Genomic DNA, 14432 nt, shown 5'->3' on the forward strand with positions numbered 1-14432 from the left:
ACATACAGATACTGCTTGGTAAACAGTGATGTTTATAATACTATTTGTTATCTGGGTCAGTTGGGCAGTCGTCATGAGCAACTTAATCCCCTGTAAAACTGTTACAAATTTCTATATATGTGTATTCCTTCTTCATGAGATGCTTTCTATGCTATTCAGTAAATAGAGCAAAGCCCTTTTTTAAGGACACACTCACTCAGACAGACACACAGGGTCAGGGACAGATTCACAAGACAGCATTCAGGCAGACACAGATTTAGATTCACATGACAGACAGACAGACAGACAGACAGGGACGACAGAAGACACAGCAAAGTAGAGAATTCAAATCTGGGCTCACTCTGGGTAAAATGACATCAAGGAGAAGTGTTCTGACTTCTTTTCTTACTATGACACTGACCCAATACTGGAGACTTTCAATTTACTATTAATGCATTCAAACCAACCACATTCTGTTGCCCTGTGTGAGACTGTGTGAGGGACACATGAGGAACATCTGAGAAAAATGCAACATCTGAGAACATCTGAGGAATCTTTAGTTATTTAATCCACACAGCCAATAACAACTACATGTTACCAGGAGTCCTGCTGATTGTTTTTACTTTTGGAAATTAATAGGAAATATACCTATATGCCAGAAATCATCGACAAACCCTTATTTTGTTAAAATTTTACCTGAGATAGTTGTCTATCTACCTACCTACCAATCTCTCTATCTGGTAACCTACACTTTGGTTATACCATTGCTAAGTCCACTATCAAGGAATGTTCCTCTGGTGTTTTCTTCTATGGCTATATGTCTTATATACTTAGGTCTTTTATCTATTTTAACATCATTCATACAAAAGGTAAAAATCTAATTTTATTCTTTGATATGTAGAAAACCTCCTTCACAGAAAGTATTTGCAAGTCAGGTATCTGAAAAAGGGTTAATACTTAAATGTATAAGGAAAACTCAATAGTAGAAAAACATCTCCACTTAAAAATAAGAAAATGGTCTTGAATACACATTTTCAGATGAAGACAATAAATGCCCAAAAGCTACATGAAGAGGTGTTCAGCATCACTAATCACCAAGGAAATGCAAACCAAAACCACAAAGCATCCCTTATGCCTGTTAGGGTGGCTGTTATAAAGGCCAAAAAGAGCAGTTCAGGCAAGGCTGTGAAAAAAAGCAAAACCAGCAGAAACCAGCAGGCTATTCCGAAGGAAATTAACAAGAGATGCCAAATGGCCTAGAAATCTGTCCTGTGCTACAAACCCAGGAGAAATGAGCTCTCCATCATACAGACACCTGTGTTCTCTTGTTCAGCATTAGTCACTGAAGCCAAGACCTGGAAACAACCTAAGTGTTCACCAGTGAACAAACAGATAAATACACTACAGTAGTATGCATATATCCCATTACACATGTGTGCACGTATACTGTTATGTGTGTTTGTGCATGTATACACATGTATGTGCATATATAACATTACTCAGACTCAGAAAAGAAGACCCATACTATTGGTCACAATATGAATGAACCTAGAGGATTCTGTGCTAAGCAAAATAAGCCAGACACAAAAAAGAAAAGTATCACATGATCTCAATCATATGTGAAACAAAAAAAAAAAAAAAGAGCCGGGCGGTGGTGGCAGAGGCAGGCGGATCTCTGTGAGTTTGAGGCCAGCCTGGGCTACCAAGTGAGTTCCAGGAAAGGCGCAAAGCTACACAGAGAAACCCTGTCTCGAAAAACCAAAAAAAAAAAAAAAAAAAGAAAGAAAGAAAGAAAAGGAAAAAAATGAAGAAACAGTAAAAAATAAAACAGCTAGATGGGAGCAAATGGGGAGATGGGGGTGAAAGGACACATGTCATCAATATGCAGGACTGGAAAGTGCAGAACCAGGTACAATGTGAGCACAGGCATTACTACTACATAATTGTGGGAATTTGCTACAGTGGTACCTTTAGGTTCCTCTGCAACAAAAGGTAACCATGCAGGGCAATGGATATGTTAATCTGTCTGACAAGAGTAACCATTTCACCACCTGTGTATAGTGTGTGCCATCCCAGCACCCAGGAAATTGATCAAGAAGACAGAGAATTTGAGGCTAGCCTGGGCTGCCGAGTAAGACTATCTCAAAAACAAAAAATATAGATTTTACTTGTTTTTTTTTTTTCTTTAAATACAGAGTCTTACTGTGTGGTTGGCCTCAAACTCACAGAGATCCACCTGCCTCTGCCTCCTGAGTGATAGAATTAAAGCCATATGCCAACCTCACCCAGCCATGTTACAGATCTTAAATATAAACAGTAAAAGCAATATATATGTCTACAGCATAATAAGGCATATAATATGCATGTGTATATGCAGTGAGATATATAATATATGTAACATACATGTGTTATTTATAATATACACATATATACCATATAATGTATACAACATGTACACATACCATGTATCATCTGTACACTATGCACACATATCTATAACTGATAATACATAGTGTATGCATGATAAGCATGTATATACTCACATATATAATTAACCCTTGGCCATCTGCACAAGCAGCAGCAGGAGTAGGGTCTGCAGAAGCAGCCCTGGGGCTTCTGGAAATACAAAGAACTCTAATCCACAGATCCTTTGCCCCAAATTGCCTGTCAGCACTTTTGTTTGCTAGCAAGGAAACAATGAGCCTGCTCCTGTGCCTAGAACGTTCCAACGCCGTTCACTATTAGACATAGTCTGGATGTAAGACACTGAAAGGCTTTAGCAGAATGGCAGATAAAAAGAAAGGAGAAAAACTACAAACAATTGTTTATAATAAAAGAATGATTTAAAATCAAAACTGACTGTGGGAAGGAAAATTCTCCCACGAGGTCTGTGATAACAGCAACCCATTTTTCATTTTTCTTCTCACTACTCTTGAGGCTATTATGGGGACCCTTTGGTGTCATACCAAACATCTGTGCATCCAACAAAGAGGTGTTGGACATCTGCCTGGATGAGGTACTCTTCTCAGTTCAAGGAATAAAATCATGAACAGGGCAGAAACTCAACTGTGAGCAGGGCCAAAACCTTTTCTGTGAAGGCCACACTCTAGTGAGTGTGCAGACTGCAAACCTTAGTGGGTAATTTACTTGGAATGATAAAAGGTGGTAGTCATACTATGGGAAAAGGGAGGCAATGAATTGTGGGTAGGCTGGAGTGCTTACAGCTTCAAAAGGACAGCCAGTCCAAGCACTTCCTACCTCATGAGACTTCAGTCAAAATTGGAAATCTGGGAAACGAATATCACAGAGGGAAAGAAACCTGAACAAAAACCCTAAGGCAGAGGCTGTAGCGTGTTCCAGCAATGCTGAGGAGGTGAGTGGCCCTGAGAGGGAAGCAGTAAATAAGAGAAGGAGCAAGGGAGACTGAGCAAAGGCAGGAGAAGACCCCAGGCAAACATGGCTACCTGCTGTAAGTGAAATGTGGTCAGTGTGAGTGGGCTTGAGACCGATCAAAAAAGACGCACTTTGACTCCTGCTGGAGGATCACCGCCGACTGGAAGAGGGCCCTCCCTGAACCCCCGCCACAGACGATGATGAATCAGAATGACATCCTTGGAGTCAGGAAGAGAGGTCGATTATTTCAAGGAACGGCATGCAAGAACGCGAGAAGTCGAGGCTGGACGACAGGAAGGTTAGCAGCGGCGGACGTGGGAGTCTGTGGGCAGATCAGAGGCTATGGGGATAAGCCTGTGTGAATCGCTGGACATCAAGTCGAACAGGTTTGCAATAGTTTACTTCCTCTCACTGATTGTGCCTTCCACACACATTATCATGTGATAATGTTGTCTGTAAGAAAGTCCTCATCCACACCCACAGCAGATGTGCCAGCAGATGTTTATCCTTCACGCCGGTCCCTAATTACAACCTACACAGAGCCTCCCCCTTTGACAAAGGCTATTTGAAGAGCCTCGTATTCAGCAACTGAGCCCCATTTTCTCATAAACTATGTTTGAAAATGTGAGCCTAGAGCAAGGTACCAAAAAAAAAAAAAATTCAGTTTCAACCACAATGAGGTTACTATAGTACTGAAAATTTTAACAAAATCATAAGCATGTGAGGCTATTTATAGCAGACAGGAGCTGGGATTTTAGAAACATGACCTAACACTGGCCTCAGCAAATGCCATAAAAAGACTGTGAGGCAACAGAAAAGATAATCTGCTGTGGGATGGTCTTTCTGTAAGCTGTGAATATGTGTTGCTATGATTGGTTAATAAAAAGGCTGCTCTGGCCTATGGGGAGTCAGGTTACAGCCAGGCAGGAAATCCAAGAAAGAGACAGGAAGAAGAAAGGCAGAGGCAGGAGAGACACCAGCCTGCCACCCAAGGAGCAACATCCAGCAGACCGGTAATGCCACAGCCATGTGGCAAAACATAGATAATAGAAATGGGTTCATTTAAGATGACAGAGCTAGCTAGCAAGAAACTTAAGCCATTGGCCATACAGTTTGTAATTAATATAAGCCTCTGAGTGATTATTTTATAAGCAGCTATGGGACCATGGGGCTGGGTGGGATTGGAGAAACTTCCGGCTACAATAACCCTCTGCCCATCACCACAGGATGGCACACAGCAGAGAGGATGGTCCCCTATCCTCTGCCTGTTACTCTAGATGATACAAGAATTATGACTTAAAACATCTCCTCCACTTTTCACTAAATGAGTTCTAAAAAATTCAAAATGAAATTGGAAATGAAGATGAAATGCCAGGATATGACCAGAAATATCATGTCATAACTCATTACTTACATCGCTACTCTGTTTCTGTGAGTAACCCAGAAGTAACCATTAACCATCCCAGTCTCAATGGTCTGTGTCTGAAGGACCCAGGGAGGAGACTAAACGTGCATGCGGAGGAAAAGCCCCGATTAAGGGGGGGGGGGGGGGGAGGTCGACGACCCAGAGTAGACAAAACCACCTCTCTCCTTTCATTTCTTTTTTTGAAACAGGTCTTACTATGTCGCTCCAGCTGGCTTCAAACTGGCCACTCCTACCTCAGTCTCTTAAGTACCAGCCTTTGAGATGTACACCCCACACCTCACCTCAGCCATTTTTTGAGAAGAGCGAGTACAGGAAATATACGTCACACCTTCTGGAAACAACAGCAGAACTTAGGAGTGATTACCACACATCATTAAAATCTTAAGATGCTGGGTTAGAGGGCTCATCAGTGAAACACTTTTCCTGCTTACTGTGGCAGGCGTCTCTGTGGGGAATCAGGCAGGCGCCATGGGAATTCACGCCTCTCACACCCTCCTTCCACAGCACCGAGTCAAGCCTGACAGTGTACCAAGGAAGGAACTGGGAATCACACCACTCAGCCCAGCACAAATGCTTCAGGAATTCACTCCAAGGGCAACTGGTCCAAATCTGACCCTACAGGCCTGATGGATGGGATATTTTTAAATCTGATGAACATTTATCATTGTAGGGTAAAAGGGCCAGCCAAAGAAACCCACCCTGGCCCTGAAACCAGAGCCAACTCTACCCATAACCAACTAAATCAACCAATCCCTGAGCAGGAAAACCGACCAATCCCTGAGCAGAAAATCTTCTCCCTGGAAAAACTCCACCCCTAAGAAGCCCTATATGGGGGCGGTGGTGGCACACACCTTTAATCCTAGTACTCGGGAGGCAGAGCCAGGCAGATCTCTGTGAGTTCAAGGCCAGCCTGGTCTACAGAGTGAGATCCAGGACAGGCACCAAAACTACACTGAGAAATCTTGTCTCGAACCCCCGGCCCCCCCAAAAAAAGAATAGATTGTTTGCTGGGCAGTGGTGGCATATGCCTTTTATCCCAGCACTCGGGAGGCAGAGCCAAGCAGATCTCTGTGAGTTCGAGATCAGCCTGTTCTACAGAGTGAGATCCAGGACAGGCATCAAAACTACACAGAGAAACCCTGTCTCGAGAAAAAAGAAGAAGAAGAAGAAGAAGAAGAAGAAGAAGAAGAAGCAGCCCTATATATGGCCCTCTAGCTGATCAGTTATCAGCTGTCCTTCTCCACCCTGGCAGAGGCAGCCACTCTCCTGGATTCCTCCTTCCCAAATAAGTCTCTTTTTTAACAAGAGTCTTGGGTGAAGATCTTTCGCAGGTTTTACAGGCAAAGATCTCGCTTGGGAGCAGAGCCGAGGAGCAGAAGAAATGGACACTTCTGCTGGGAAGATCCCTGGGGGGTGGGGGGTGGGGCAGAGGTAGCAAGTTTTTGCAGGAGCTGGAGCAGATTGCTACATTTCTGCAGCGGTTTCCCTTTTAGCAGAGTGAAGCAGAAGTAAAATCTTGGGCTGGAGCTGAAAAGAAACAGTTACCTCTGCTGGGACGTTCCCTTAGAGGGCAGAGCAGACAAAGAAATGGATCTTTCTGCTGGGAAGCTCCCTTGTGGGGGAGGGGGGGAGAGAGCACAGTTCAACTGCACAGTACAGCCTGCGGGGAGACCATCCCCCACTGCACCCTAGCTTCAGATATGGCCTGACTTTAAAACAAAAGAGGAAACCTTTCTCCTCACAGCTACCTCCCTTCACAGCTGTAGGTACAGCCCGACTTCCTGACAACTCAGGATACCTTTCCCTCTAGGGCTGTAACACTTGCAACTGTACTTTTCCTAATTGGTTATTTTTTGTTTGTTTATTTCTTAGGTTTTCATTCTGGCTCTTACATACATATCCCACAAAGCCATTAGTTGGCTGGGTTTGTCTGTATGTTCATCCACCCAGTCGACTCCTGGGCACTCTAGTATTCTTCTCACGCACTGATCACATACTTCCTCTCCCTCTTTCTCCTCCTCTCTTCCTTTTACTTACCTATATTTAACCTTCTGCAGTAGTTAAAAAAGAAAAGGCTCAAGGAGTGAAACTGTTTGGGAAGGATTAGGGGGTGTGGCCTTGCTGGAGGAGGTGTGTCACTGGGAGTGGGCTTTGAGGTTTCAAAAGCCTACGCCAAGCTATACCCATAAACAGAAAAGGCAGTCTTAAAAAATCATACGAGAGCACAAAAAAAAAAAAAAAACACCAGATAGTCAAAGCAATCCTTAGCGAAAAGAATACTTCTGGAGGCATCAACATACTTGACTTCAGGTTACGCTGCAGAGCCACAGTAGTGAGACTGGCATGGCTCTGACGCAAAAGCAGAATGGAGATGAATGCCACGGAACAGAGGCCCAGACACAAGGTCCTCTGCCCCACGCACACAATGTGGCCATCTGACTTGGGACAGTGCTGCTGAAACTACACACTGGAGGAAAGAGCACCTTCAATGCATGGTGCTGGGAAAACCGAGTTCCTACAGGTAGCGGAACGAAACTGAATCCTCATCATTCACCCTGCACAAACCTCAACTCCAAGCGGATGGACGATCTCAGCCCAAGACCTGAAACCCTGAAGCTGCTAGAGGAAAAAGCAGGGAACACAGTTTAAGCTACAGTCACAGCTAAGAACTTTCTGAATGGGACCCTGATCATTCAGAAAATAAGGTCAATAACTGACAGATGAGAATTCTTGAAGTTAAACTGTTTCTGTATTCATTTTCATGTCCCTAATTGCTAAGGATGTTGAACACTTTTTTCTTAGCCATTTTTATTTCTTCTTTTGAAAACTGTTCAGATCTACATCACTTTTCTTAACTCGGTCATTTGTTTTCTTGACTCTGTTTTTTGAGGTTTTATATATTTTGAGGATTAATCCTCTGTCAAATATATGGCTGGCGAAGATTCTCTCCCACTCTACAGCTTCCTCTTCACTCAACTGACTGCTTCCTTAGCCACACAGATCTTTTTAGTCTTTTGAAGCTCCACTCGTCAACTCTTGTCCCTAATTCCTGGGCGACCTGGTCAGAGTGTTTCCCACTCCCATATCTTACAGGATGCTGCCTGTGTTTTCTTCTAGCAGTTCAGTGTTTCGGGTTTCACATTCAGTCAGCAGTCCCACCCAGCTGTGATGTGTTTGAGCCACAGCGATGACTAATGGCCACAGGATATCCCTGAAGGTACAATGCTGCCATTGTACTTTGGTGGTAACCAACAGCCAACTAACTGGATTTCAGGCCTGCTCAACCAGAATGAAAGGATGCCTGGTGCTATAAACCTAGCCAATTACAGACTGCTGCTACGAGAGTAAACCGGTGTAGGCACTACGGAGACCAGTTTGGTGGAGGGAGGGGGGGTGGTTTCGAACAAGTGAACAGAAGTACTATACGATCCAGCTGTACCACTCCTGGGCAAATATACAAAGGACTCCACACCCTCCTACAGAGACATTTGTCCATCAGTGTTTACTGCTGCTCTACTCACAATAGCAAGGAAATGGAGTCCGCCTAAATGTTCTGAACAGATCACAAAAATACAGTACGTAGAAACAATGACATTCAGCTGTAAAGAAAATCATAAAATTTACAGAAAACCTGATGGCACTAGAAAATATGTTAAGTGAGGTAACCCAGGCTCGGAAAGATAAACATCACTTTCTCTCTCTCATACGTGGATCCCAACTCTGAAGTTAGATTCATGTGTTTAACTTGCCCTAAGTGTGGCAGCTCTACCAAGCCTACTCTCACCCCAGACTCAAAAGACACGGCAGGAAAGCAGGAAGGAGACAAAGTAAGAGGCAGAGGATGAGGAGGAGTACCGTGCAACACTGTCTTCTAGATACGGCATCGGCCATTGCTCTCACAAACTCCTAACAGCTGTGGTTACATGCGCAAGCAAAAAAAACAGTCGAAATTCCAGCATGAAAGGGACAGGGGTCTCAAGACCCTCACACCCCTAGCTCAGGAGCTACTGGCAGCTGATGGCTGCTGGGGGTGGGGGCAGTCATTTTCTTTTGAGGTGTGGCAACTGGTCGGTTGCCCATGAGCCCATGACCCACTGGATGGCTCTGCATCCATGCACATGTCTTTTTTTTTTTTTTTAATGAGAAGATGACATGAAGCCGGGAGGGGACTGTGTTGGGAGTGGGTGCTTAAAAAGCAGAAAGTTTTGGTCGTGCCTACAGCACACATTTACAGCCCCAGCACAACGGAGGCACAAGCAGGGGAATGGCCAGTCTAAGACCAGCCTGAGCTACACAAGCCAAGCGTCTCTGTACCGAGGAGACAGGGGCTGGGAGTGCAGCGGTAACAGAACCTTGGCCTAGCGGGTGCTGGGTCCTGGGTTTGATCCTCAGCACTTTAAGAGGGTGTAACATTCAGCTCGTTCTCGACTCCCAGATTGGGCATGCTGAACTTGTAACAGTACTGAAATGGATGTCCACTGGGCTGGGTATTCGGTTTCCCTCTCCCAAATCTAACCACAGCCTTCTCTACTGGGCATGCCTAGAGCTGACCTATACCAACTACCTTCAACTGCTTGTGGCCAAGAAGATGGCAAAGAGAAGTCAGTGTGAGGCCAAAGCTGACTGCCACTCCTGGGTCCCTCTCCATGAAGTCACCTCATACAGCTTGTTCTTCAACAGTGATCTTACCGCTCTAAGATCAGCCTGTTCTACAGCGAAGGCTCCCTGCCCATCAACTGCATCCCTAAGACGCCAACATTCCAGTTATTTGGGGGTCTTCTCTGGGGCAGAATTTAGACATCTTATATTTGAGATTATACTTTTATTCATGTTTAACATTCAATATCCAGTCAGTTTTAATTACAATATTCATAATACCATTATCTTCAGGATATTTCAGTTATACTCTCAGTCTCTAGCAGAAGAATTATTTGTATTTACCAGCTCGTGTAGCAAGACTTTCTTGTTGGACTTTCTTTGAATCGCCAGCCCCCAAATAACGACAGACTTAGTATTAGTTATGACAGCTTGGCCTTAGCTTGGGCTTGTTCCCAGCTAGCTCTTCTAACTTAAGTTAACCCATTTCTATTCATCTACATTCTGCCACATGCCTCTTTACTATTCCTCCATTCTGTAAGTCCGACTCCCTCTGTATCTGGCTGGCTTAATTCCACGAACCTCAGATTCTTCCTGAATTCCTCTCTCCCCGGAAGTCCTGCCTAATCTCTCCTGCCTAGCTATTGGCCACTCAGCTCTTTATTAAACCAATCAGAGGGCATCTTAGGCAGAGACACATCTTCACGGTGTACAAAAGGCTTATCCCACAACAAAGCTCACTTAAGGGTTTTGCTGTTAATTTACTTTTACCAAACGTGATGAAAGTAGGGGGCTCCTCTGCTTCATCACCATACAACCTCAGCCCTCTCAAGTCTCCACTCTCTCCTGACCTGTTATGGTGATACTAACTGCCTTCTGGTGTAAAGCCATTTCCTCTGAATGAAATACTCCCTCCTGGAGGGATAAGGGATCCTCCTAACACTAAAGAAATAAATGAAACTTAGAAGGCTGAGGATGCTCAGCAAAGTTCCCAGAGTCACAAGCTCCCCCCCTCCAAGTCTGTATGAGCAGTAACAGTGGTGAGGAGAGGGGACCCCACAGCTGAGCACTTGCAAGGTGTGCAGAGCATTTCAGGGGTGCAGCTTTCGTGAGCTGTCGCCGTGCTGGGGCAGACATTTTGGTAATGTACCTGCCTGTGAGTCACCCACGCTCCAGTAAGTAATCCCAAAAAACTCACTGGGTCAGTAATCCAGGCTCAGAGAAACCATTTCTTTGGTCTGTCTTTGGTGCCCTACTTGAGAGGAACATGTTTGATCACATCTCCCAAGAAGTCACACAGCACTTTCAAAAACCCTATGTTGTTAACTAGCTTCTTACACAGAAAGTTTGCCTTTATCCAACTTCCCGAGGCACTTCAAAAACCTGACGAAAAGCCTGGCACACCAACGCTCAACAAGTATGTGACACGTGAGTGACTAGAGTGTGGGTCCACTCCTCAGCCTCTGAATCCTGGCACTTCTTCCTCGCCTCTGAATGTCCTTCCCCTTGAATCTCTCATCTCAGCGCCTCACTCACTGCTCAGTTCCCTGAATCCCTGTCCTCTCAGCTTCATGGACAACCACATCACGCAGCTCACAACTGCCTCTAACTCAGCTCCAGGGGATCTGATGCCCTCTTCTGGCCTCCTGAGGTACCTGCACACGTGTAATATATTCTTACACAGACACACAGACACAGACAATAAAAATTAGGGGGAAAACCCTGATCTACACAATCATACTAAGAAAGAAAAGCTCAGTTACTCACGATGCCCCTGAATTCATGATACAGCTCTTTGCTCCACAGAAACACTCTCTCCCATCATCGTGATTCATTCCAAGGTTATGACCCAACTCATGAGCAACAATGGATGCAAACGTCTCCACTGTGATTTGCCCGAACTGTGCAAACATAGGAAGGTGCAATCAGGAAATGTTTTCTTTGTCAGATTATTGTTTTTGTCGAAAGGCAATGTATTTCCTATAGTGCTGACTTGATGTCAACCCAGGCGTCCATACCAGCCTTTATGCACTCACTCTGATAAGAACTGGAGTGACTCACGTGCTGATTATCAAGCATGGGTGGATCATTCCCTGAAGTTATGAGAAAACAGGCTGATTTCTATGAAATGGAGCCTGTTTCCTCACTCATAAAAAGATAACATTCTGGTAAATTTTGTTATCATTTTGACACACCTGGGAAGAGGGACTTTTCAACTGAAGAACTGCCTGGATCGGACATGTCTATGAGACATTTCCTTGTTTGTCAATGGATCTAGGAGGGCCCACCCACAGTGGGCAGGCCCATCCCCTGGGCAGGAGGTCCTGGGCTGTATAAGAACATTCTCTGAGCATGAGCCAGAGAGCGAGCCAGTACGCATCATTCCGGTGCAGTCTCTGCTTCCAGCTCCCGCTCTGAGTTCTTGGCCTGCGTTCCCTAAACAATGGACTGTGACCTGAAGTATAAGTCAGATAAACCCTTTCCTCCTCAAAGTTGCTTTTAGCCATGGTGTTTATCACAGCAACATAAAAGCAAACTAGAATAGATAATAACACATGATAGCTATTAAAAACTTGGCCTAGTCTCTAGGGAAAGAGCACACATGCTACTCCTACCAAATACTGTTGTAAGGATCTGGGGGAGAAGCAGAGAGTCAGCAAGCGCTGGAAACTGTCTCTAATGCCTACATCCAAAATCACACTGAAAGAACAACGTACCACATTGATCCCACCTGCGTGGCTCCTGGAACACACTGTTCCTACAAACGCCATTCCTGCAGTCCCACCAAAGCCTTTCTTCCTAAATGAAAAGGTAAAGTTATAAAATGTACTTGGGAGGAAAAAGAAAGATTAGTCCTATTTCTATAGTAATCTTAACCACACTGACAAAACCTACAGAAACTGGGAGAAAATGACAAAGATAAAGAACATTTTATTTTGAGAGTATGAGATTAGTAATACAAACATAATCTTCTATATTTTTTTTTCATCCAAATGATGATGCCTTTACATACTACGCCAAGTTCGGGGTTTTTCCTTGGTGGTAGCTATCTTCTGGGTTAGAAATATTTCTAAAAATGTTTTATATTTATTCATTCAACAAATGTTAGTGAGGAGACAACATAATAAATACATTCACAAGGGATTGCCTTCAAATCTGTAAAGGGGAACAACCTCCATGCCCAGAGTTTTATACCTAGCCAAACAAAGACAATTACAAAACACTAGAAGAAAAAAAAGAAAAAACTCAGCAAGTATGAGTTAGAATAATCAGAACCCAAACTGAGATGATCTTTAAGCTCTATCCTGATTATGTGAAAATGCTTTCAGCAAGAAATCAAACTTTTTTCTTTCCATATACTTTTTCACAGAAGATAATAGTGACTGTGAAATATGCCGTAACAAAGTGAGGAAACAAGAAAGGTATGGGACAGAGACAAGGATGAGCCGAACACAAAGGAACGGCAAGAGAATGTGATACTACGGCAACAAAACCAGCAGAAGTCATTTTTCCGATCACTTCATTCAGAGCGATTTTTAGAGCCACTTACAAAACCAGCTGCGCGCTGTCATGTCTGCGCCGCGTTATAAGGAACTTCTCCCGCCACTGCACGAAGTTGCCCAGCACATCGCCAGCGCCTCCGATTATATTGATTGGGTTCTTATCGGTCCAGATTTCCAGTCCAACTAGAACAATGCGAATGTTTAACATGATATACATCTGGGGAGGAAGCAGAAATAAGACACGTAAACTACATGAAGAATGTGAGAAGAAATGGGGGCGACTGGGACAGGGTCCCATGTCCAAGCTGGCCTTGAAGTTTCTCTGTTGCTGAGGATGACCTTGAACTCCTGATCCTTCTGCTTCAGTCACCCGAGTCCTGGGGTTACAGTTGTGTGCAACCACACCCAGTAAAGAAAAGTACTTTAAAACATTTATGAAGGACTATAACCAATAAAGATAAAAACAGGATTCTCTGCCCCAAAATGAAATCTATCCTTTACCCATCCAGGACAGAGAACTAAGATTCAAACTCCTTTTTATTCCCACTGTAAAATCTGACAAACACAGGAAGTTAAAAGTTTTGAGTAAATTTTATTACAAAACTTTCCTTACTATGTGGTCTGGATCGTGAATGTTGCTAAAGACCATGTGATAAAAGCTTTATTCCCTGTCCCAAAGTGTCACAGCAGCATTATTAAAAATACTATTCTTTCGATTAAGAAAAGCAAAGGTGCTTTCATAAGTATCAGAGCACCTTCCCGGGATCTGTTCTGAAGATGAGGCGGATGCTGATATGAAACCCCTTGCTCTTCTGAGTCTTTCTACATTTTTATTTTCCTTTTAAAAGTTACAGAACCAACATTTATACATCCAGAGGTCGGAGCTCAAAAATGAACCATTTTCAATTCTGCTCTGAGACTGTGCCAGGATGGAACAGAAGGGAAACACAACTTACACTGTCCAGATAGTTTGCTAGGCGAATCATTTCTTCTCGCACAGCAGTCTGGTTTTTTCCCATCATGTCATACTGAAAAAATGAAGGAGGAAAACCATGCTCACAGAGCAGCCAAACAGTAAAGATGTCTGCCATCCCCTACACCTAAGAGAAAGTGCCAAGGATTTCCTCGGAACCAAAAATGGAAGCATCTGGACACTTGAATCCATCTCATTGTGGTGTTAGAATGAGAAATGTCTCCCAGTCCCAGACATGTGAACACTCACTCGGCTCCCAGTAATAGCGCTGTTTGGGGAGGTTAGTGGGTAGGGACTTGCTGGAGGAAGTATGTCACTGGGGGGCTGGCTTTGTAAGTAAAATCTTCCCCACTTCCAGTCTGCCCTCTCTCTTTGAGCTCCTGTCTGAGTTGTGAGCTCTCAGCCCTTAGCTCCAGCCATGTCTACCACCTGCTGCCATGTGCCCCCGCCCCATTACGGAGCTAACCCTCAGGAACCATAAACCAAAATAAACTTCTTCTGTAAGTTGCCTTGGTCATGGTGCTTTATCATAGCAACAACAAGTAATTAATACACTAAGGGA

At 44.0% G+C, this 14432-nt stretch overlaps 1 protein-coding gene across 1 annotated transcript in view; it reads right to left on the bottom strand.

The window, feature by feature from the left end:
* Window positions 1–14432, bottom strand: part of Adam9 (ADAM metallopeptidase domain 9) — a 79060-nt gene that overhangs the window by 37731 nt on the left and 26897 nt on the right. Inside the window, exons 8-11 of the mRNA XM_059244264.1 lie at window positions 13854–13925; window positions 12945–13114; window positions 12112–12193; window positions 11162–11295 (exon numbers count right to left, since the gene is read on the bottom strand). Of these exons, the coding sequence (XP_059100247.1) occupies window positions 11162–11295; window positions 12112–12193; window positions 12945–13114; window positions 13854–13925 (458 nt within the window). The remainder of the gene's footprint in view (window positions 1–11161; window positions 11296–12111; window positions 12194–12944; window positions 13115–13853; window positions 13926–14432) is intronic.

The sequence above is a fragment of the Peromyscus eremicus genome, chromosome 17 (assembly GCF_949786415.1).
Source record: "Peromyscus eremicus chromosome 17, PerEre_H2_v1, whole genome shotgun sequence".
NCBI classification, from domain to species: Eukaryota; Metazoa; Chordata; class Mammalia; order Rodentia; family Cricetidae; genus Peromyscus; species Peromyscus eremicus.